At 35.6% G+C, this 25,184-nt stretch overlaps 4 protein-coding genes across 5 annotated transcripts in view; all 4 read left to right on the forward strand.

Moving 5' to 3' along the window:
* The window catches only part of LOC133835564 (cell adhesion molecule 2), a 45,271-nt gene extending 36,241 nt beyond the window's left edge, over positions 1–9,030 (forward strand). For both annotated transcript variants that reach the window (XM_062265568.1, XM_062265559.1), the window contains 4 exons: positions 49–198; positions 1,034–1,120; positions 1,198–1,446; positions 8,397–9,030. In XM_062265568.1, coding sequence (XP_062121552.1) covers positions 49–198; positions 1,034–1,120; positions 1,198–1,446; positions 8,397–8,593 — 683 coding nt within the window. In that variant the 3' untranslated portion in view covers positions 8,594–9,030. The remainder of the gene's footprint in view (positions 1–48; positions 199–1,033; positions 1,121–1,197; positions 1,447–8,396) is intronic.
* Positions 9,031–12,092: 3,062 nt separating this feature from the next.
* Positions 12,093–14,667, forward strand: LOC133850655 (probable cytochrome P450 6a14). The gene is made up of 2 exons (XM_062286793.1): positions 12,093–13,189; positions 14,144–14,667. Exons 1-2 carry the CDS (start codon positions 12,121–12,123, stop codon positions 14,569–14,571), a joined length of 1,497 nt encoding a protein of 498 aa, XP_062142777.1. The 5' UTR covers positions 12,093–12,120; the 3' UTR covers positions 14,572–14,667.
* Positions 14,668–15,193: 526 nt separating this feature from the next.
* Positions 15,194–23,345, forward strand: LOC133847791 (uncharacterized). Its single transcript, XM_062283018.1, has 6 exons — positions 15,194–16,305; positions 17,102–17,532; positions 18,955–19,888; positions 20,192–20,604; positions 21,130–22,231; positions 22,832–23,345. The coding sequence occupies exons 1-6, from the start codon at positions 15,237–15,239 to the stop codon at positions 23,272–23,274; spliced, it is 4,392 nt and encodes a 1,463-aa protein (XP_062139002.1). The 5' UTR covers positions 15,194–15,236; the 3' UTR covers positions 23,275–23,345.
* Positions 18,781–20,648, forward strand: LOC133844274 (probable cytochrome P450 6a14). The gene is made up of 2 exons (XM_062278194.1): positions 18,781–19,888; positions 20,192–20,648. Exons 1-2 carry the CDS (start codon positions 18,820–18,822, stop codon positions 20,623–20,625), a joined length of 1,503 nt encoding a protein of 500 aa, XP_062134178.1. The 5' UTR covers positions 18,781–18,819; the 3' UTR covers positions 20,626–20,648.
* Positions 23,346–25,184: the final 1,839 nt, after the last annotated feature.

Here is a 25,184-nt window from a genome sequence, read left to right on the forward strand (position 1 = left end):
TATCTCACTCTCCTTCTCCTGACATTCTCTGTTTCTCTCTCTTCTCAGGTGAACGCTTTGTGCCCGAAACCTTTGAATCTGGCTATAAAATAACAATGCGCCTGACCATCTACGACGTTGACATTTCGGACTTTGGGGCGTATCGTTGTGTGGCCAAGAACTCGCTGGGCGACACAGATGGTGCGATCAAATTGTATCGTAAGTATTCTCAACAATACTAACAACATTCATTACAATAACCATAAACGTAAACGTAAATGTAGATGGAGCTGTGTAGTTGTAACTGTAACTGCAATTCTAACTATGTGTGTATAGTACATATTAGACGAGTGTAGAACAATGGTCATAAGTCAGAGAGCCACTGGCAATTAGGGCCCAAAACTATTTGCCTCCCAACTGTAGCATTTAATTAATTTAGGCCAATGACAGAGCTCCTCGAAAACAATGTGCATAATAAATACCAAGGCATTGCCTCTCAAAACTTTACTTGCGAGCCATTGACCCAGGCTAACGCTGTTGTCCTTTGACAATCCTCAATGCATGACAATGATTGATTTACCACCAGGCAATATCAATCAGCGCATAATGTGCTTAAGATATGCAAAAAGTATTGTACATTTTTCAATTTCGAGTCACTTTTGTTTCTGTTGATTTGTTAAAATTAAAAAAAGATTACTTTTAAATTTGTACGTAAAATGTGATGTTAGCCAAAATAAAATAAAATAGAATCAAGTAAGAAAACACGACTTTGGATACCTGTAACCCTTTTTATTAGATATAATCAAAATAGTGCGATGTAAATTAATTGAAAACTACATAAATATACAGAAGGGTGTATTTGATATATCTATTCATTCATAATATGATATATAATATATCTCAAAATGTACTTAAATAACTTCTACAATTTTTATATCCTTCTACCCTATGGGTAGCGATTTGAGGCTCAAATTTTGAGCTCCTTGAAAATGAAAATAATATTATAATATAAATAGTATAATATAGTAAATACTTTTCTTTTGTCTTTAAACAGATATTCCACAAACAACAACAATAACTACCATGGCGCCAACAGTATCAATCAATACAGTGCCCGTAGTAATTCTCAAATATAATAAAGGTAATTTTTAACAAACCAAGTAAAATATTATCTTGTATATATATATTATATTAATTATAAATTTTACTTCTTTATAGAGCAACGTTACAGCAGCAACAGCAACTCGAATAGCAATAATCCATACAACTACAATAATCAGCAAAATAATAATAAAGCACAACGCCCAAAATCAAAGACAATTGATCAGCCGCCGTCGTCGTTGAATACTGTTTATATGGGCGCCACATCGAGCTTATGGAACTCACAGGATCATCACTCGCAGGCCACAGGACGTGGCAGAGATCATCAGCAGCAACAGCAGCAGCACTTGCAGCCTCAGCACCACGGTAAGTCTCTCTGCCTGTCTGTCTACCATATTTGGAGTGGCGAAAAACAATTCTCATGGGAATACCCCTAATGCTGAACGACTGTGAGCTACTTAACGCGTCGAAGGACACTTCAAGTTGTTTCTTACCCTTCGGCTAATATTTTTATTGGCCCGACTGGCTGACTGTGTGCGAAGTAGCTTCTCATGACACAGCAGACTATAAATATTTGGCCATTTATTTTATGTTTATGACAAATCATAACGACTTTGGCACGGCTTAAGGGCTATGCCCTGCTGTCGACACTTGTTAGATACAGATACTTTGGCTCAACTCAAGAAAAATATTTTGCCAAAGCATATGGCAGTCGTTCACATTCCCAGTTCCCCTACCCCAACCGCCTTTCCTTGACTGTCTGTCCAGCTAGCAATGAAAATATGACTTTCTAGCATGCAATTCTGTTCCCTCAGGCAGAAGTCTCTTGGGGTTTGCTTTCCACTTTTTCTCTCACCCTCTTCGACAGCTGACTGTTAGCGCAACGCTTGCCAAAGTATCTCGGATAATGTGCTGCTAATGTGGCTCATCATAATGTACAATCAACATAAATAATAAAGCTTGCAAATCCCCATGTTTGTCTAAAGCATGTCCTTGAAATTATCATTGACCCAAGTCGAAAGTTTATTAACACAGTCAAGCAAAACATAGAAAAACATTTGTCGACTCTACTTATTGTACAGGACTTGGGGTAAATCATGAATTTCTGCACAAAATATTTAAATAAGTGTTCGATTATTTCATTAAGAATACAGAATACAAAGTTATTGCTTCAGAAAATGTATTCAAAAATATATGAAATAAATTTTGATATTATTTTCATGATTAACTATTTCCAATTATTTATTCCTAATACTTTCTATGTAGTTAAAACGTTTTATTTCACTTTTTATATCTAGATTTTTTTAATTTAAAGAGCTCAAAATATTTGCAAGTATTGCTTAGTTTGATCCCAAGTTAAATCAATAAGAAAATTTCAATTAAACACTTTCGCGAATTTAATGCAAACCATTTGTTTTACATACAATATTTCACAAGTCTTGCTGCACATCTCCCCAGTTGGATTATAAAAAGTCAAAGTGTCATCGAGCTGGTTAGCTCGCAGTGTGGCAGCCAATCAATAAACATAAAATTTTATACAACTCCCCCGCCTAGAGTAGTTGGCTGGCCATGTTGCCAGTTTGCTTACAATCGATGACAATATCCATATCCTCTTCTAGGATAGGGGAGGGGAAGGATGGGCAGGGGGCTGAGCACTGTGGCAACGCATAAAACTTTAGAGGCGCCTTGTTGTAGTGGAAAATTTCTGCATACGCGTTTGAGTGAAATAAAATGCAGTCGGCAGAGCAGAAGAAGCGAATGCAGCGACAAAATCAAATCGAACAAATTGAATATGAGAGGGACGATTGAGATAGCGTGAGCGAGAAGGCAAAGAGGTGGGGCGGAAGGGGGTACCAAAAAGCGTACAATAAAAATTTCAGACAAATTGCGCACACAAGGCGTCAAGGCAAAAAGGATCCATGGAATGGATAGGAAGTCGAAAGGAGACGAAAAAGCAGTAGAGCTAGTCTAACCGCCCGCTAGAGACCGAGTCTGAGACTGCAGCCATCTCATCTTGTGAACGCCTCCAGCCTGCAGCTACAACAATTTTTGGCAACGACAGCAGAAATGTTGCGTTGTCGCTGCAAAGCAACGGGGTCTTGGCCAGCAACATGTCAGAAGGAAGGAAGCAGAAGGAAGAGGAAAGGGACTAGTTTGAAAGATTGAGGGGCCGCTATCCCTGGTAATGGCGGAATGGTGCTGCAATGACGACAACTTTCAAGCCTGGCATGCAACGTCGTAAGCGCTGCGTTTACAGTTAGATTTATTACCTGCTAGATGTTGCACATACTCGTATCGTGCCACATCGAGAGAGCGCCAAGAGAGGAACAGGAGAAGGCAACTTCAACTGCTGCTGCTGCTGCCGCCTCTGGGAATTGTGAATAGAATGCGAATGGCAATGGCAATGGGCGGGCGCTTATCGCTGTTGAGCTTTGCATATGTCGCGACTGTTTTTTGGGCTCGTTCTCTCGCAACTTTAAATGCAGAACAAGCAGCGACGACGCGCGGCAAATGAGAACATGCCAGCAGATATGTTATGAGGCAGCCATCACGCCCATTTAACATATAGTATAGTTTACTATATACCATACAAGTTCTGTTAGTGTTCTTCGTAAATTTAAATTCAATATGCAAATTTCATTACCAATTAGCCTAAACTATTCAAGTACTTTTTGAGTTATTTTATGTGCGTTGACTGGGCACGTAAAATAGATTCAACATTTAAATTAGCTTCAGCATAATGTTGGTATTTAATTGAAACAAACTCAAACTCCTTTAAATTCTACTAACATATAAAAAACCGTCAATAATAATAAATGCAGGATATCAATATTATTTTTGCTAAAATTCAATTTGATTCGAAATCGAATAAAATCAAACAAATATTTTCTTTACCTCCCACAAACCTTAGAATATTTTTAGATTGAAATAATGTTTTGATTTATGAAATAAATTTAGATTGTTGTTTAACTTCAATAGAGCTTAAATATTTTACACAACAGTAGGCAATTGAAATTAATGTGTGTTGAACATCAATTTGCTAGACTGCATCTATTAGATTGAAATCAATTTTTGTTTTATAAAATAAATGCTGTATTAATTTGTATATAATTAAAGTTCAATACAATGTGAATATTGTGGTACTTCTCACTTGAAATCAACATATTTAAAACATATAATTTATTTTATTTAAAAGAGAAAGACGTAACAAATATGTATTAATTTTGCTTCTGTGTTTAATATGTTTTCACTGGAAAGAAAAATTTATTAATTAATTAGATTTCGCATTAACTTTTTTATTCTACAATGCAAATTAAATATTTGTTTTTAGTTAGCAATAGTATTCAAATAAAACTACTTTGTTTTAAGTATTAGATTTGCCTACATATACTTTGTCTAATTTGTATATTAAATAATATAGTTGGATTAAAATTATATTTTTGTTTATTATATAAATATGATATTAAGTTTTATTACAGTTTAAATATTTTTGTAATGTTGTTTAATATTCAATTAAACTAAATATTTCCTAACCATCATTTTACTTTAATTTAATTAATTAATTTAATTTAAAAGTGAACAAAATAAATCAAGTGCATCAAATTTTCAATTTAAGAAATAAATTCTCTTTTAAAATAATATTAAAGTTTGATATTGTTTAAATAAATTATTTGCTAAAAATTCGCTTTATATTTATTGGATTAAAATGCAATTCAAATGAAATGAATATGTTGTCAAAATCTAATTACTTAGTTTCCAATTGGAGAAACTCTAGTGCATCTTTTAAAAGTGTACAACCAAATATTAAATATAGCAATTGCATTTGGTGTGCACTTAAACTGTCATTAAAATGTCGCAATCAACCACAAAAGCTGCTGCAGTGGCAACTGCAGCTTTCATTTTTAATTTGCTCGGCCAACAGGCAACAATATGACACAAATTACAAGGAAATGCAATAAAAAAAATGAAATGCAACACCCGCAGGACGACTGGCCGGCCAGTCATGTCCTGGACTGTGCTGTCCTGTCCTGTCCTGTCCTGGCTGCAGTTGCAGTTCCATTTCTACTTGCAACTGTAGATGCTACGACGGAGTACAAGTGAGACTTCATGATGATTACTGGCATTCAGCAGGCCGCAATAATTTGCTTATAATTTGCCGACTTCTTCAGCCAGGCGCATCCTCCTCCCCTCAGCCCCTCGCATGGACATACAAAGCCAGAGTGAGAAATGATAAAGTATATGAAATGCAACAGACAGTAAAACAGTGCAAAGTGTTGTGCAATTGGAAATGGCATCGCGTGCCTCCAGCTCTTTTTTGTCTTTTTATGTACTGTTTGAAGCCGCGAAGTGTGCAACTGTTTCTGCCACATGGCGTTAAATGCATTGCCGCCAACAAAAATGAATAAACGCGAAAAACAAGCACACAGAGAGAAAACAATAAAAACCGAAATGTAACGCATACGCCGCGTTCGCCACTCAAGTGAGTCTCAAGTGCCGTGCTGTTGCAAGCAACTCTACTGCGCACCGTGTTCTTTTTTAAGTGCAACAGGCGCTACAAACTGAGGTGTGAATAGCCTCGGTGTCGCGGTGAAGTATACCCCGCCCTCTCGCCCACAAAGAGTGTCAGTTGAAAGTGCGCTAATGGAGCGCATCAAAGGGCGGTTGACTGACTGTGGCAATGGGTGTGCCAATGGAAACACTTCAATAAGCTTAAAATCGAAATCGAAATCGAGAGAAAACCAAAGAAATTATCTTTACACTTTAAGCGGAAAATCCATTTGACTGCAGCAAATGAGAAAATAGTTATTTTAATCCCATCTGTAGTGTATAGTTTATTGCCTGTCGGAATCAATAGTACAAATATGAGAGTTGCAATACCGTTTATTTCTATTAGCTGAAGTTGCCTCGGTTTATCCTGATTGCACCCCGGGGGCACTGAGAGAATTATGCAGAAATTACTTAAAGTTTACTCTCAAGTAGTAGTTTGCCAGCCTATAAAAACTGTGAGAGCTAAAACGTTGTTTGGCCCCGGCGGCAGCGCTTTTCTTCGTTTTCCTTTTTTCTTTTCGTTTTCTTTATGGTTAAGCGCTTTAAAGACACCGCTGGGACTAACACACACGCATAAACACATGCTCAAGCGTCAATAAAAATCAGCCAGACACTCACCCACACACACAAACACACACACATATACAGCAATCACACACATGGAGACCAGCACGGACAAGGAGACCAAGCGACAGGAGCAGCAGCAGGACAAACAGAGAGCGAGAACCAAAGCCAGACAAGCCAAAGTGAAACTCTCGTTGATGGTGTTGGTACTTTTCACACATGGAATGGAAATGTTTGCAGACGCCAGCAAAACAACTCTGCCAAAAGGGGTTGAAAACGCGGGGCAATACGGGGGGTTAGGAAAAAGCTGCTTATAGAAAAATAAAAGCCAAAAGACATACAAATAAATTTTCGACCCGGTGCAAAGCAATTTGCGCATTTCCGTTATAAAAATAAAAGGGTTCCTCGTTAAAAACAAAACGAACCGAACTCTGCTTAGCACAAAAATAACAAACAGTCAAAAAGGAAAAAAACCTGAAAACAGAAAAAAGAGAAAATACTCTCAATACGATATTTGACTGTTATGACAAACTTGGTTCAATGCAATGAACTTGGACTGACTGCCTAAGCAGTCTCAAGAGAGCCGAAAACAATTTGTCTCCTCTGACTCGAGTGGGAGCAGATGTTCGCAATAAACTACGACTTACCCAGTAGTGTATTCAAATGCCAATTAATAGCACATGTATGAAAGAAAAATATGTAATCATATTTAATAAAACATTTCTCGTTTAGTATCTCGATTTAATTTAGTTTGCAAAGGGTGCCATTTATTGATATTTTTTAAATATTCTGCAATCTCGATTAATCTAATTTTTTTTGTTTTCGTAAGTTTTGTATATAATTTAATTATAAAATGTATTTCATTGTTCATTTTCTTAATGATATAATTACTTATGTTTAAAAAATTTAAAATACAATTTTATTTAAGTCAGAATTTTAATTTTGATTTTTTGAAATTTAATGAATTTTACGTTGCTACAAAACATAATATTATTTAAAACCAAAAAAAAATATTTTAAATAACTGTGATTCATTTTAACTACATTTTAATGTGAGTGCTTTAAAATTCCAAGAGCTTGGCACACATATCTTTGGAGCTGGCAAAAGTTTAAAATGTAAAGTGCTGTTGAAGTGGAACCCACCGCAGTCCAACAACCACACAACTCCAAACAATGTTCCTAATGACCAATGGATGCCTACAGCAAAGCCAAATAAAACAGAGAAACAAAACAGAGGAAGGGAATGTCCTTCCTTTTGGTTCCGACACCAATGGCAACCCGCTACATTTGTAACTGCAGCACACAAACAAATGTCCAATGAAACAGATTGCCAGGAAAACAAACAAAAACACAGCGACGCAAAAAAAAAGAAAAGGAAAAATACAAAAATGTAAAGAAAAAATACAAACTGCACGATAAATTGATGGCAAAAACAATACACAGCCTCCCCCGACTCTCCCCTTCATCAATCGAATCCAGAGACATCCCACCCAACGAGTTGTTCTTTATTTGGTGCCTCTTCTTTTTTTTGGGTTGGTTGGTTGGAGTGCATGTCGTGGCGCAAGGGTTTAACGCACTTAAGCAATAAAAATCGAAACAATTTTCGATGCTGCCAAGTGAAATTGAAACAAAATGCCAACTGAGGAAATACTTTCGATTTTGGCCAAAAACGGAAAACTGTACAAGTGAGAATGTTATAAATAAGTGGAGCAGTCGACAAATACAGCCAAAGTTGTGTCCCTTTATATGCAATACTTTCACTCTGCCCTATCCTGTGCTGCCCTGCCCCGCTTGTTTTCTCCATTCGCCCAGTGCTTGGCTGACAAACTGTTTGGTTTTGTGTGTCCTGTACGTCCTGTGGTGTCCTGTGTGTTCTGTGTATATATTTTTACTCCCTATTCACATTGCCTGCCGCTTGCTACAAATGACTGGCCATAAACGCATCCTGTCTATTGTTTATGCTTGCTGGCGTGTGGCAAGCGCATAATTGAAAAAGGACATTCGATTGGCAGCAATATGGCGGCCAGAGTTATGAAAGGACACATCATAAAAGCCATGCACGTAAAATAAAGGAAGTGAACTTTTGATTAAGTAACACAGTCAGACCTGCCAAAACAATATCAATATCTATAAATACGAAACCCATCAATTCAATTGTTATCTAAATCTCTTTTTCTTTGTCTCCCTCTCTCGCTTTCTTTCCAGCGCCCGATCACAGCGCCACCTATCGGCCAGATGGCAGGAACACAGCCCTGAAGCATGATGCCAAATCGCTAACCGATGAAATGGATCGCATGCAGGACCTCAAAAGCAAAGCGATGACTCCGATATCATTTTCCCCCCTGCTCATGGCCTCTGCAGTGACCCTGAGCCTCGTGTATTTGGGGACGTGGCCGGTCTAATTGCATACAGAATAACTTTGTGTAAAATGTACAAATTAAACTGCAAGAGGAATGAAGCAAAATGATAGTTCTATTAAACCTATAGATATAGCCTGTAAGCAATAATTTCACACATCGAGTTGGCCACACAAAAAGGAAAAGAGATGTTAGTTTGTAATTAAAATTGACATATGTGTATAAAGTTGTTGTTGCTAAGGGTCACTTAGTGCGTAAGTTGAAAAGGGTTTTTTTCGGATTCTATCCACATATAAACTCACACACATACACTCCCATAAATAAGTTCTGAAAGATACGGAAATACAAAGTATTAGCATGTAAAATGAAAGCAAAAACCCGAATGCAAAGGAAATGGAAAAATCTCTTTAAACCTGTGATTGCCAACAGTTTGTATATGGAAAAGATATTAGCAAATTAACTACACCTCTACTTTTAAATAAGTAACAAAAAATAAAACAATTACCCAAGTAAAGCTAATCGTAATCGGAACCTAGCTCTAAGTTCAGTGGTCAAATGTTGCAAGTCTCATTTATTTTCTATCTCATTTGTGCTTTGTTTTTTTGTGCACCGCAAAATGTTTATAAGAAAATTATATACATAAATATAGAACATAAATGAATATATTACTGTAATTTTAATTTAACGAAATTGAAATAAAAATGCCGTCTTAAATAATTTAAAAAACGTTATTGAGTTTTCTATTTTCTAAACTGAAATCAAAGGTAAGGCTTTTTGCGGATTACAAGTTATGTCAACATGATATTTTAAATTATATATAATTTTGTAATATTATTTTATTTGAAATAAAAATAATATTTAATATTACACAAGTTTATCAAAAGTCAAATATCAAATTCCAATTTTCAAAATATAATTCTTTTCAAATATAATTATGTTTTTTTTTCCTAATTTTGCTAGTTAATCTCTTTAATAATTTTGTTATAACATATATACTCCTCAAATAAATTCACAAAATAAGAGATTTTATAAAACTCCTAGAAGCCCCAACTTTGCATCTGCATGTAATTCTTCAATTTAGAAATTCTGCCGCAAGCGAATAAAATGAACTCAACCACAAAATATACCATATGAGCAACTGCTGCATTCTCGTGCCCCAAAATTGACTCATGCTCTTGTCCTGCCCACAGTTTGTTTATTTTTACCATCAAAATTTTAACGCCATCGACCCACATGGAAACATTTTTCATTAAAAAGTAAACGAAGAGCAGCAACAAAAAACCAAAAGCGAAAAATGAGTAACGCTTGCGACTTTATAATTTAATTTAAAAAACGCAACGCAACTGCAAAATAAAACACAGTAGAGCAAAAAAAAGTTAAAGAAAAATATCACAATTATTAAAATAAATTAAATGTCTGCTGCTGCCCTCATAAACTCGCGAGCGGGCAATTAAAACCACGTCCAACGTGGCCACTTTTTGCTCAAGAGTTTAAGAGAACGAACAACCGAAATAAGCGAGAAAACCAGAACTGAAAATGCGCTGAACTTAGAGACAACAGGTATTATGTGGACTAAACCATGAATATGATAAAATTTTAAATAGAAAATTATGGAATTTGAACTTTTTATAAATTAAGATTTAGTTGAGAATAAAATTGCAAATTAAATAATAAATTAAATCAATTTTATTACTATAAGGATTGCATGTATGATTTAAAGAGTATTTCAAAAATAACTTTCATTAAGTGAGCAAGGAGTATATCATTAGCTAATATACCCCATTGTTAAGACTCAGTTGTAGGTGATAAAAATTGCTACCACGGCAATTTGGTTGCATTTTCACACGCGTAGCGCCGCAAATGGCTAAAAATCGGCATGTGTGTGTGAGGCTATGCAATCACCCATGCCCTTCAGCGTTCCTTGCCATAACTGTTCAACTGCATTGAGGCAACCACCTTTACTTTCACTGTAGCACTGTCCACTCAATACAAAGGGCAAGTTAATAAAGCCAACAGTGCATGTGGCTCGTGTCCAGAATGGAGAAAAAAATCCTCGGAACCTAGCCAGACGACGGCATAGACCGCACAGACACATACAGCAACACACACAAAAGTGTGTGTTGGGACACAGACAGTCGCCAAAGGCAAAAGGCAAGAGAGCTGACAACTGGCTAGCGAAATGAGTTGAAACCACGAAAGCTGCTTTCGATCTACCCAAAAAAGTAGGCCACATTTTTTGCCAGTCGTCATTACATGTGGGTGTGTGTCTCGTTTTGCTAACTTTAACATAAATTTCAAATTTATTGCGGCATCAGCTTACCTACCCAGCACAAACATACATCTCCTTTGGATATATACTCAACACCTTTGGAAATATTACGTTTTTATTATTTAATCGTGTAATTGATAACGTCAATTTGCATTGTAATCAAATATGGCCCTGTCGATGTTTTATGGCGGTTTTCAGGGGCCTAGTTTTTTGCAGTTGACATTGATCAGTTTAATGATGTGAAACTGCAATTATTATTTTAATTAATTATTTGACAGCTTTGTAAATTTTTTCTGCAAGCAATATTAATAAATATGTATCTTTTGTAATACTACAATATTGTTTATGATGCAAAAAATTTGGCTCAGTTAAAGTTAACATTGCTCACTTAGTATGAGTTCCTATCTTAAAATTTAATTTTCTTCTAGAAAAATTATTGCATTTAACATTACCCATTGCTTAGTTTTTTCTGATGGGTTTAACAATGGAACAATTTGTGAAGTTGTACTAACCAATATTTAGAAATCACAAAATGGTGAAATTGTCACATGCAGAGGACTGGGATATTTTTAGTTAGAGCTTTCGACAAAAGTCCCTAAGAAAAGCTTGGGACATTCTGGCTCAGCTTTAAAGCGAAACTTGCAATCATTAAAGCTGACATTCGCAAAAGCTCTTCTAAAAGTTGGAAAACCACCAAAAAAACTGTAAAAAAATTTTAAACATTATTGGTACTCCATAGCAGAGATTTAAACCCCAGAGCTTTCGTCTGTTTTTGAATTTCAAACATTTGCAAAACAAAGTTTAATAAGTATGAAAACATATACAACAAGTTTACAATCGTCTGAAATAATAATGCAACTTAATTCGTATAATGAAAACCATACTTTTTTTTATGAATTCGTGAATTCCGATAAAGTATTTCAAATATCGCATGTCTGACTCTCAGTCTAGACTACAATTGAAAACATTCAGTGTGTACATTAACAGAAGCCTAGGGTGACTCAATTAATCGTACACTAGCAATAAGTAAAACAATAAATGTAGAATCCAACACACGAACAAGATTACAAGTATTTTTCTTTTCAGCCTTATCGCGAAAATTCCGAGATAATACAAGGAAATTACAATATGTCAATTCTGATAAATGAGAGAGAGAGAGAGAGAGAGAGAGAGCGAGAAAGAAGTAAGAACAATAGCAGTGCTTATCAACTTTCCATTAACCGTATCAGTATGCAAGTAGTTTTGGGTATATTTAATAGTTTATAATCAGTGAGTAGCTCAGTTCGTTCTCAATCTTTGAGCCATGGGGTTCGCTATAATAGTTTTGTCCCTTCTGCTGATTTTTGTGTTAAGTTACTTACGACAGTGCTACACATACTGGGAACAGCGCGGAATACCTCAACTGCGTCCTAACTTTCTATATGGACACTTCTTCAAGTTAAACGCTGTACATCTAAACGACTTGATTCAAGAGACATACGATGCCTTTAAAGGCAAATATAAAGTGGCTGGCACTTATATATTTACTCGGCCTATTGCTATAGTCACAGATCTCGATCTGATCAAATCAATACTTATCAAGGACTTTAGAAACTTTGTAAATCGTTCAGATCATCCTGCTCCAGAAAATGTGGATCGAAATCCGCTTTTGGGAAATTTGTTTAACTTGTATGACGAAAAATGGCGAGCGCTGAGAGCGAAACTGACTCCCACTTTTACCAGTGGCAAGATTAAATCAATGTTTAACACCATATCGGATGTATCTCAGCAGTTGGAAGATACATTTCAAACAGAAGTGGAATCCGGTGGAATCTTGGATGTTTACGATCTCCTTGGTCGTTACACAGTCGATGTCATTGGAAGCTGTGCATTTGGCATCGAGTGTAATTCCCTCAAAGATCCTCAGGCAGACTTTCGAGTCATGGGTAGAAAACTTTTTACTGAAACCGAAAAAAATATCCGCTGGATTCTTTTCAAGCTTAACTATGTCAAGTTATTGGCAAAAATACCATTTCGAAGTTTTTCCGATGATAATATTGGGTTTTATGTAAATATTGTTCGACAGACTGTTGAACATAGAGAGCGTGTAAATATAAGGCGAAATGATTTCATGGATCTATTGATAGACCTTCGGAAATCAGAAGACTGCCAAGGATTATCAGTAGAGCAACTGGCAGCTCAAGTTTTCGTTTTCTTTATCGCTGGTTTCGAGACTAGTTCCAGTAACATGAGCTACGCCCTTTTCGAATTGGCTAAGAATGAAGAAAGCCAATGCAAACTAAGATCAGAAATTCAGAGTGTACTTCAAAAACATGGAAAACTGACCTACGACGCGATGATGGAAATGACATATTTGGATCAAGTTATCAATGGTGAGTATGATATTAATATACTTATTACTCCCACAACAAAGAAGATAAGAATTGTAGACATGTCTACTAAATACGGCTATTCAACATCTCACAAAAAAAGTACATAAAGACATATAGCTAAGTAATCTAAATTCTTGTTTTAAAGCTAAGAGAGGTGTAAATGGCTTAAAGCATTTTTGACGTTAGACTGATATTATTTTGATTAAAAGAAAAAAGGCATAAACGGTTTTGTGATATCTTCTCACTTTTTTATCAAATCAGTAAAACTCTTATCTACAAAACAAAATAAAAACAGTGAAGAAAGCTACAGTCGAGTGTGCTCGACTGTGAGATACCACCTAGATAAACATGGCGGTATTATCCTAAAAATATACCAAATTATTATACCGCAAAAGTACCACAAATATTCCGAAGGCTACATTTGGTATTTTGGTATAGAACAGCGTTCAAAAAATACCAAAGAGTACTCAACAGATTGCAGATAAAACCCTATTGCTTTTGGCTATATGTACAAAAGTATTTGTTAAATAACTTATTTTATTTTTATTTGATCGCAATCAAATGTTCAGGAATTATGAGCGAGGAAGTGATGTCTCAAAAAATTATATCCTTATCTCCTATAATCTCTGAAATCAGGTGTTTATAAAGACTGACTGAAATGACTATATCGTCTCGGCTGTTAGCGCTCATCAAATCATTATATTATTTATGGGGTCATATACATTTCGTACAGGCACAAAGTTCTAATAACCTTCTACGGGATTTATTAGCAACTATAATTGTCGATTTATGATGAGAATACTTTGAAATATTCAAGTGACTAATACGTTGTTAAATACTAAACACTTATAAAAAGTAATAAATAAAAATAAAAAAACGTGTGTTATGATATTAGGCCTAAGACAAGTAAAGTGGAGTTAGATTGTAGCTAACCGATTGAGTTGTATTTTTCAGAAACACTTCGAAAATATCCAGGGTTAGTTTCGTTAACACGAATGGCTGCGGAAAATTATAAATTCAGTTCTAATGATAAAGAAATTGTTCTGAAACGCGGTACAAAAGTATATATCCCAGTGAACGCCATTCACAACGATCCCGAGATATACCCTGAACCCCACAAGTTCATGCCCGAGCGCTTCGCACCTGAAGCTTGTCAGCAGCGTCATCCAATGGCTTTTCTTGGATTTGGAGATGGGCCACGAAACTGCATTGGAATGAGATTTGCGCGAATGCAAGTAAAGATGGGATTAATCACTTTGCTGAACAGATTTCAATTTAGTCCAGCTCCCGGCGAGCCAACAGAGGTTGAAATTATAAACCATGATATTGTTAGACGTCCTCAAAACGGTGTTAAACTATTTGTGAAACGTGTGGAAAGTTAATCTGTAATTCCCAGAAGATTGTGTTAATGCAATTTTAAATTATACTAGAAGAATGTATTGAAATTAAAGTCTTTTTATAAATAAAAGAACGGTAATACAGAGACACAACTTACGGGTATTATTGGAAAGGAAAATATTTAAGTAACAATTGATGATGCGAACATTTATGTATATGAAAAATCCAAATATAAAATCTAACCACAAATCAACATTAATATAATATTAAAGAACATTTTAATTGCCAAAAATTATTGTTTTTCAAGCTGGTGATCGCAGTTGAACATTATACAAAATCTGTAGCCAAATTAAATTTATGAACGGTTTTAGCTAGCGATTAGCTGATGTGCATATATATAAAATACATTTTTGTTTGTTTTTCAATTTATAAACATTTCCTGTAAAGACAATTTATGTTAAGGCTTAAGTGCTATACCTTAGAAATCTCAGTTAGCCGATTTTGCGGCCTTATTATACCCAATTGACATTTTTACTCATCTTAAATATTATCAGCAATCAAAACAAGAAAAGCATACATGCATAAAATCTACACATCTTATCAGGCTAATTTACCACATCGTACAAGAAGTACAAAAGTTCAGTCATATAAAAGTGCCATAAGCTACAAGTCTTTCTACAAAGCGCAGTTAGTGCTTTACCTTTCAAGAATGGGGTTCGTTTTTATCGTGTTGTCCATTCTTCTTACTTTTGTGCTGAGCTATTTGAGGCACTGTTATACATACTGGGAACAACATGGAATACCTCAGCTTCGTCCTCATTTTCTGTTTGGACACTTCTCGAAACTGAATGCAATTCATACCAACGATCTACAGCAGGAGACTTACGATGCCTTCAAGGGCAAATGCAAACTTGCTGGCACCTATATCTTCACTCGACCTATTGCCGTGGTCACTGATTTGGATCTAGCTAAAAATATACTCATCAAGGATTTTAATAACTTTGTAAATCGCTCGGATCACCCTTCGCCGGAAACTGTTCATCGAAATCCACTTCTAGGAAATCTCTTTAATCTTCACGGTGAGGAATGGCGAGGACTGAGAACAAAACTGTCTCCCACTTTTACCAGTGGCAAGATAAAGTACATGTTTAATACGGTGACAGATGTATCTCAGCAGTTGGAGGATACATTTCGATCAGAAGTTGATTCCGGTAGAATCTTGGACGTAAATGATCTACTTGGACGCTACACAGTCGATGTGATTGCTAGCTGTGCGTTTGGCATCAAATGCAATTCTCTCAAAGATCCACAGGCCGAATTTCGTGTTATGGCTAAAGAGCTTTTCTCCAACAATAACCTTAAAATTCGCTGGGTTCTTTTTAAGTTGAATTATGTAAAGCTTTTGTCAAAGTTACCTCTTCGCAGCTTTGGGCAACAACATCTTGGATTCTTTGTGAATATTATTCGCCAAACTTTTGATCTGAGAGAACGTGACAGTGTAAAGAGAAATGATTTCATGCAACTATTGATCGACCTTCGGAAATCTGAAGACAGCCAAGGATTATCCGTAGAGCAATTAGCCGCTCAAGTTTTTGTTTTCTTTGTCGCTGGCTTCGAGACAAGTGCCAGTAACATGAGCTACGCTCTCTTCGAATTGGCTAGGAATGAAGACAGCCAACGCAAACTAAGATCAGAAATTCAAAGTGTACTTCAAAAACATGGAAAACTCACATACGAGGCAATGATTGAAATGACGTACTTGGATCAAGTTATTAATGGTGAGTATGTAAAAATCATTTTTAAGAAACTAATTAAATACATTTGACTACGGTGCATCTAATTCACTGTGATTAAATTTTAAATGTTTCATATTAAAAATATTCAATAAGGTAAATAAAATTTATAAACACAATTTACCGTATAACATAAATCAAACATGGAAAGCGAGTATACTCAAGCGCTAAGCCGTGTGATACCCTCTACACATTTTCAATAAAATCAAACAAATGCTGTAGTATTCATAAAACATTAGTATACCAAAAAATATTGATATACATGTGCCGTAGGTAGTTAGACGAGCTAATTTAATTTTTATCTGATCGCAGCCAAATTGTGGGTACTAATAATCGGAGGCGGAAATGGGCTTCATAAATATCTAAATAACTAAAACAATTTTTATATATGTGCGTGCAACAATAAACTGGGTAAATTGTTAAGAACAACAAAAGTGGTTTTATTATTAAAAAAAATTAAAAATCATTTCGATCATTTCTCATTAATTTTTCCCTTTCGCAACATAGGGACTTTATTTATATTTGCCTAAAAAAAACCATATGAACCCTAATTATAAGTGTCAGGTTAATTTTCGACATTTATAACTACTTATCGCAAACAGAAAAATTTATGCAATTAAATTATTATAAGATGCAATGTCCAAATTAGTCATTAACTGTTAATTGATTAGCAATTATTAAAAGTAGTATTCATAGAGTATGATTGCAGCATACGAATTTAGATAAGTAAATTGTCGATTTATTGCTAATAAATCTGAGTATTTCTGTTTAACTTTTACAGAAACACTACGAAAATATCCAGCACTTGTGTCGCTAACACGAGTTGCCGCCGAGAGTTATAAATTTTATGATAAGCTCACTAATAAAGAAATAATACTGGAACGAGGCACAAAAGTATATATCCCAGTGAATGCTATACACAACGATCCCGATATATATCCTGAACCCAACAAGTTCAACCCGGAGCGCTTTGAAACCGAAGCCTTTCAGCAACGACATCCGATGGCTTTTCTTGGATTTGGAGATGGACCACGAAACTGCATCGGATTGCGATTTGGACGAATGCAAGTTAAGGTGGGACTAGTCACATTGCTGAGCAACTTTAGATTCAGTCCCGCACCAGGCGAGCCAACAGAAGTGGAAATTGCCACCCAAAGTTTCATCAGGCGGCCTTTGAACGGAGTCAAGCTTCGCGTGGAGCGTCTTGAGTATTAGGCTATAACAACTGAGTGGTAGAAAAATAAATATACAGGATAAATTAATAAACCGAAACTAATTGAAAAAAATTTGAAAATTGTATGATCGATTCAATCTCAAATCGTTGAAAAAAATACTTGGCTTAAGACATTATTGTTAATTAATGCTGTGGATGTCGACTGCTCATTGTACAATGCATAATTCTATAAAAACCTGATTGAAAGAAGAATTTTATTTTTATCTCTTTAATTGCATAATTAAAAAAGTTAATGTAGTTAAAATTAAATATTTAGATTATTTGGGTTACCCTATCGAAGACCGGTCAGTAGATTGAAATTAAAATTAATACTTTCATTCCAAAGATTGCATAGTTTCATCCAAATATATCAGAGATGCAGCCGTCAACATCATATTTATGAAAACCGTAATTTATTTTTACTTACCAGAGAGAAATAAAGTGATTTGTACTAACTATCTTATCAGTTCTATTACTCAGTTTTGAAAGTAAAAAAGATTGCAACACCAGACATTTAAGATTTAATATTAGACTGTACAGAAAAAAATTGTTTTATAAATTGAAGAACTGAAGAACGCAATTGGATAAACCTAATTCCTGACAGAAGGAGGCATAGCCGGCCCAATAATCTATATTTATTCTTGTCTGTCTGTCTGTTCGTAGGAACACCTAGATAAATAAAATAATATATAAAGCCTTTATGGTTCTAAAACATTTAGGTGCGATCAGTTAAAATGGTATATTAAAAATTTTGATTGTTTCACATACCAAATATACAAAATTTTCAGGAATCATAAATACTGCATTTATTATTGCGTTTCTAGCTTCAAAATCACGATAGCTAGACGGATGGCCGGACAGGTATAAAATTATAATACCTTTTACCCTTTGGCCAAAGGGTATAAAAACAACTGCTGCTGAGTGAATTAAAGATTATTTATAAATTTGTTTTGAATATAGTCAATAAGAAGATTTTAGCCAAGCCTTAAATACTATGACTCAGAAATCGTAATCTGCAGATTAACGACCTTATTATCTCCTAATAAACATTAAGCTCATCTCAAATATTATCAGCATTCAAAACTAAAACTCACAGTTTTATCTTCTAACAGTTTTTTTCATAACTAAATTACCGACTCATGGCGGATTACTCATTAAATCCACACGTCTTATCAGGCTAGTTTACCAAGATATGGTAAAAGATATAAGATATACATAAGTCATATAAAAGTTTGTGAAGTAAAAATTCGCTCAGCATAGCGTAGTAAGTGTTCTACCTTTCAAGAATGGGGTTCGCTTTTATCGTGTTGTCCTTTCTTCTCACTTTTGTGCTAAGCTATTTGAGATACTGTTATACATACTGGGAACAACATGGAATACCTCAGCTACGTCCTCATTTTTTGTTTGGACACTTCTTCAAGCTAAATGCAATTCATACCAACGATCTACTGCAAGAGACATACGATGCCTTCAAGGGCAAATGCAAACTTGCTGGCACCTATATCTTCACTCGACCCATCGCCGTGGTCACTGATTTGGATTTAGCTAAAAATATACTCATCAAGGATTTTAATAACTTTGTTAATCGCTCGGATCACCCTTCGCCGGAAACTGTTCATCGAAATCCACTTCTAGGACATCTTTTCAACCTTCACAGTGAGGAATGGCGAGGACTGAGAACGAAACTGTCTCCCACTTTTACCAGTGGCAAGATAAAGTTCATGTTCAATACGGTCACTGATGTGTCTCAGCAGTTGGAAGATACATTTCGATCAGAAGTTGATTCCGGTGGAATCTTAGACGTAAATGATCTACTTGGACGCTACACAGTCGATGTGATTGCTAGCTGTGCCTTTGGCATCAAATGTAATTCCCTCAAGGATCCACAGGCCGAATTTCGTGTTATGGCTAGAGAACTTTTCTCTAACTCCAACCGCAGTATTCGATGGACTCTTTTTAGGATGAATTATGTGAAGCTTTTGTCAAAATTACCATCTCGCAGCTTTGGACCACAACACCTTGGATTCTTTGTGAATATTATTCGCCAAACTATTGAGATAAGGGAACGTGACAGTATTAAGAGAAATGATTTTATGCAGTTATTGATCGACCTTCGGAAATCTGAAGGCAGCCAAGGATTATCCGTAGAGCAATTAGCCGCTCAAGTTTTCATTTTCTTTATCGCTGGTTTCGAGACAAGTGCCAGTAACATGAGCTACGCTCTCTTCGAATTGGCTAGGAATGAAGACAGCCAACGCAAACTAAGATCAGAGATTCAGAGTGTACTTCAAAAACATGGATATCTCACATACGAGGCAATGATGGAAATGACGTACTTGGATCAAGTTATTAACGGTGAGTACATACTTATGCCCAACAAACTCAATGAAAATCAAAATGGAGAAAATGATAAACTTTTTAAAGAATAAAATAATAGTGACGCCAATAAATTTCATAAACTAATTATTGAAAATAATTTAAAAAATATATGCCCAATATCTAAAGTACCCATCATTTTTGTACACAAAAAAAAAATAAATAAATAACAAATGCAATATTCAAATTTAACATTAGACACTTCATTCCCATGTATTATAAAATGTATATATTTTGATTACAACATTACAAATTAGACAAGTAAATTTTTCACTCTTTCAGAAACACTACGAAAATATCCAGCACTTGTGTCGCTAACACGAGTTGCTGCTGAGAGTTATAAATTTTATGATAAGCTCACTAATAAAGAAATAATACTGGAACGAGGGACAAAAGTATATATCCCAGTGAATGCTATACACAACGACCCCGATATATATCCTGAACCCAACAAGTTCAACCCGGAGCGCTTTGAGACCGAAGCCTTTCAGCAACGACATCCGATGGCTTTCCTTGGATTTGGAGATGGACCACGAAACTGCATCGGATTGCGATTTGGACGAATGCAAGTTAAGGTGGGACTAGTCACATTGCTGAGCAACTTTCGATTCAGTCCCGCACCAGGCGAGCCAACAGAAGTGGAAATCGACACCAAAACCAGCATTCGACGGCCTCTAAACGGAGTCAAACTTCGCGTGGAGCGACTTGAATCTTAAGCTAATTACTGATTGCCAAATAAATAAATCGACAAAATGTTGAAATAAAAAAATCAAGATACTGAAATTAAATTATTCATCAATTAAATATTGTCAAAATATATGGTTGAGAAAAAATTCCCAATCGGCAAAAGTTATTATGAATATTAGGAAAGCTTGATGATACAAAAATTTATTCCATACAAAGTAAATACTTTTTTGAATAAAGTAAATATATATGTCAATACAATTTTTAAATATGAGAAGGAAATTTTTAAGTAAGGGCGGAAAAAATGCAGAAAAATTAATAAAATAGTTAACGTTAATGAAAATAATGTAAGGAACAAAGAACATTAAAGTAAAACCTTTTTCAAAGACGTCATAAGCATATTTGTATTATGAAATCCGTATTTATTTACTCTTATAAGAGAGAAATAAAGTGTTTTGTACTATCTTATCAGCGTTATTACCCTGTTCTGAATGTAAGTAAGACTGAAAAGCCAGCCAGTAAACTGAGCTAATTAGTTCATATTCAACCTTTATAGAATGGGGTTCGCTTTTATCGTATTCTCCTTAGTGTTGACATGGGTGTTCAGTTACTTGAGGCACTGTTACACGTACTGGGAACAGAACGGAATACCTCAACTGCGTCCTAACTTTCTATATGGACACTTCTTCAAGTTAAACGCTGTACATCTGAACGATTTGATACAAGAAACATACGATGCCTTTAAAGGCAAATATAAAGTGGCTGGCACTTATATCTTTACTCGTCCCATTGCTATAGTCACAGATCTCGATCTGATCAAGTCCATACTTATCAAGGACTTTAATAAATTTGAAAATCGTTCGGACCCGCCATTGAGTTCCAATATACAGCGAAATCCACTTCACGGAAATCTGTTCAATCTACACGGCGAGGAATGGCGAGCACTAAGAGCGAAACTTTCTCCCACTTTTACCAGTGGCAAAATAAAGTACATGTTCAACACAGTCGCCGAAGTATCTCACCAGCTGGAAGAGACTTTTCACACTGAAGTGGGACCTTCCAATGAGCGTGGTGCAATCTTAGAAGTGTATAACTTACTTGGTCGCTACACAGTCGATGTGATAGCCAGCTGTGCCTTTGGCATTAAATGCAATTCCCTTAAGGATCCTCAGGACGAGTTTCGTATTATGGCAAACAGAATTTTTGCTGAAGCAAACCATAATATTCGATGGAGTCTTTTCAAAATGCATTATGCAAAGCTATTATCAAAATTACCTATTCGTACCTTTGGATCCGGACAGAGCGGATTCTTTGTGAATATCGTGCGGCAAACTGTTGAGTTGAGAGAACGTGAGAATATTAAGAGAAATGACTTCATGGATATACTGATTGATCTGCGCAAGTCTGAAAATAGTAAAGGTTTAACATTAGAGCAACTGGCAGCTCAAGTTTTCGTTTTCTTTATCGCTGGCTTTGAGACTAGTGCCAGTAGCATCAGCTACGCTCTCTTCGAACTGGCAAAGAACGAAGATATTCAGCACAAGTTGAGAACTGAAATTCAGCACGTTCTTAAAAGACATGGAAAACTGACCTACGACGCTATGATGGAAATGACTTACTTGGATCAAGTTGTTAGTGGTGAGTACATGATCTTAGGATAAAAACGCAACCTTTTTGACGTAGTGCAGCTTCATTTTTTTTTTAAGGAGCTTTGAAGAAATTTATACAACATGTTTTCTGCTATATAATCTCGGTAAAAATAATTTAAGCTTTTAATTTTGTAGACAAAAGTTAAATTTGAAGAAATAAGAGAAATAACATATAATGCCTATTTTAAAATATTTAAGCATGTCGTTCATACAATTATATCAAAGTCGAATGTAGAGCAGACTATCTCAAACCATTTTAAGTCTCGATAAAACATGAATATAAAGATAAGACCAGAATAAATAAAGCAGATATCCAAATAGAACTGATTCATATCTTACCCTCCAATGCCCTTAGAAACTGAAATCTGTGACACAATATTGACATAATAAATTTGACAATCACAAATAAAAGCATAAACAAAAAACTCACAAACTTTGAGATTTCTCACATCTTATCGGATAAATATACATTTTTATGAGTATTTCTCGCATCTTATCGGATAACATTAAACTTTATATGCTTATCTTAAAACATAGAGCAATTAGTTTAATAGCATTTATTATGCATATTTGTTATCATATTTTACAGAAACACTTCGAAAGCATCCAGCTGGCGTTTCGCTTATGCGAATTGCTTCCGATAACTACAAGTTGCCCTCGTATGACGATAAAACTTCCAATGAAGAGATTGTTCTAGAACGTGGCACTAAAATACATATTCCTGTGTATGCTATACATAACGATCCCCAGATATATCCTGAACCCCAAAAGTTTAAGCCCGAACGATTCGCACCTGAAGCTTGTCAGCAGCGTCATCCGATGGCGTTTCTTGGATTTGGAGATGGTCCGAGAAACTGCATCGGATTAAGATTTGCACTAATGCAGGTTAAAGTGGGACTAATTACTTTACTGAACAGTTTTCAGTTCAGTCCGGTACCCGGTGAGCCAACAGAAGTGGAAATTGTTAGACGTGGCATCGTCCGACGGCCATTGAACGGTGTCAGGCTACAAGTGAAGCGGTGCCAGACTTAACATAGGCTAAGATTACCAGTCGCGGCAAATGTAAATACAAATAAAATAAACAAAGCAAATTGAGAGGGTGACAGAGAGACTTGTTTTGCCGATCAGCAGTAAATTCAATCCACAATCAAAACGACTCCATTTGGCGGTCGATTGAAAGACAAACCGAAGATTTATAGACGCCACAAAAGCAGCTGCTGAGCGAACAGCCTCAGTCCAGACGATGGGCAAACCGATACCTCGGATACCTCTGGATAGTAAATCACACAAATGACACACAAAATGGGTGGCGGAAATGGAGCCGGAGGGGGGGAAAATGAGCTTGTGAGTTGACCAAAAACCAGTGTTGCACCGCACTTGATGAACTGCCTGAAGAGACGGAGAGCAACGCATAACGGGAGAGAGTGAGAGAGAGAGAGAGAGCATGTGTGTGTGTTGCACACATTAATCCAAACATTTACAATATTTTGCTAATTAGCAGGATATGTGTGAATAATGAATGCACTTGATGTGACACATTGAACAAGAGAGAGAGCTGAGAGAGTGGGGAAGGTGTTGTGAGGCATGTGGCATGCAACTGGCTGCATGGCATCTCTGGTAGGTGTCATATTAAATTTATGACTGCTTTCGGTTGCCTGCCAGCCCACAATCCACAAAGCTCACGATGTCCAGGCAACTCGGCATTTGCTGATTTTAGCGATTAGTTAAGGAAACAGGCAGCGGGGAAAGCAAGAGATATATATAGAGAGAGTGGGAGAGCAAGCTGGACGCTCGCACGAAGGTAGCGTTGATTGCCGAGCTAACGGTACTGTTTCACATTAGCAGCAAAGCTGAAATAATGTGCATGACATTAATCAATAGAGAGCCGAGCCAAGGCAAAATGCCTGTAGTCAGAAAATGGGCAGCACACGAACTGATAGGATGACAGCCAGCAGATTTCATTCTATGAGAAAGTTTCGAACTGCCCAGTAATTTAGTAAGTAGTACAACATTCTTTATACAACAGAAATTATTATCTTCTTCATAAGAGAACTGCACAACAATAAATTGTGTATTAAGAAATTTATATGCAAATATATTTACATTTAAAAATAATAATTCGCTCTGTTCTTTCAAAAGTTGAAAATATTAACAAATAAATAAATAAATAACAACGAACGAGATCAACAATTATAAAAGAAATAATTTAAATAGGAAGAATAATACGATTTGATTTATTTGGGATTTGTAACAAAATCTGCATAATATTTAAGATTTTGAATTAATAATCAATTTAATAAAATATGCAGAAATCGAATTTTTCCAGAATTCTCATGAAACCATTTTCACTGTTTATAAAATAAAATAATTATTTGTACTTACAAATGTTTGCAGATTTCGCACTCAAAAATATTTGTTTTAATTTGTATTTAGATAAATATATAAATATAATACTTGAAATATGTTGCTAAACACAGTTTTATATTATTTATTTTTTTTATTCATTGCCGCAATAATTGCCATAATTTATAACACAATGCACTGAAGAGTTGTAATAAATATAACAAAGCACCAAAAAATAAATTGAACATCGCGGCCAAGGCATCGCATTAATTTAACTGTGAAATGCAATATTAGACAACACAGAATTAAAAGTAGTAGGAATGGTTCCATGTTATGAAAAAGCGAAGCGACGACTTTAAAGTGCGAAACGATGAAATCAACTGATCGAAGCTTATTCAATTGTCACTCGTCTTTGCTTAACACTCAATCGTTGAGTTACTTTGAATTTGATGAGCCAGCTTTATTGAGCTTGTTGTCGAGAATTTCATATAAACAATTTTCGAAGAGAGCAATTGGCTTGACTCTTCATAATGAGTTAAGATACTACTCAATTGCTGAAATCAATTAGAGGCACAATATAAATATTTCTTTAGAATTTG

This window comes from Drosophila sulfurigaster, chromosome 2L, assembly GCF_023558435.1.
Source record: "Drosophila sulfurigaster albostrigata strain 15112-1811.04 chromosome 2L, ASM2355843v2, whole genome shotgun sequence".
In the NCBI taxonomy this organism is placed as follows: domain Eukaryota; kingdom Metazoa; phylum Arthropoda; class Insecta; order Diptera; family Drosophilidae; genus Drosophila; species Drosophila sulfurigaster.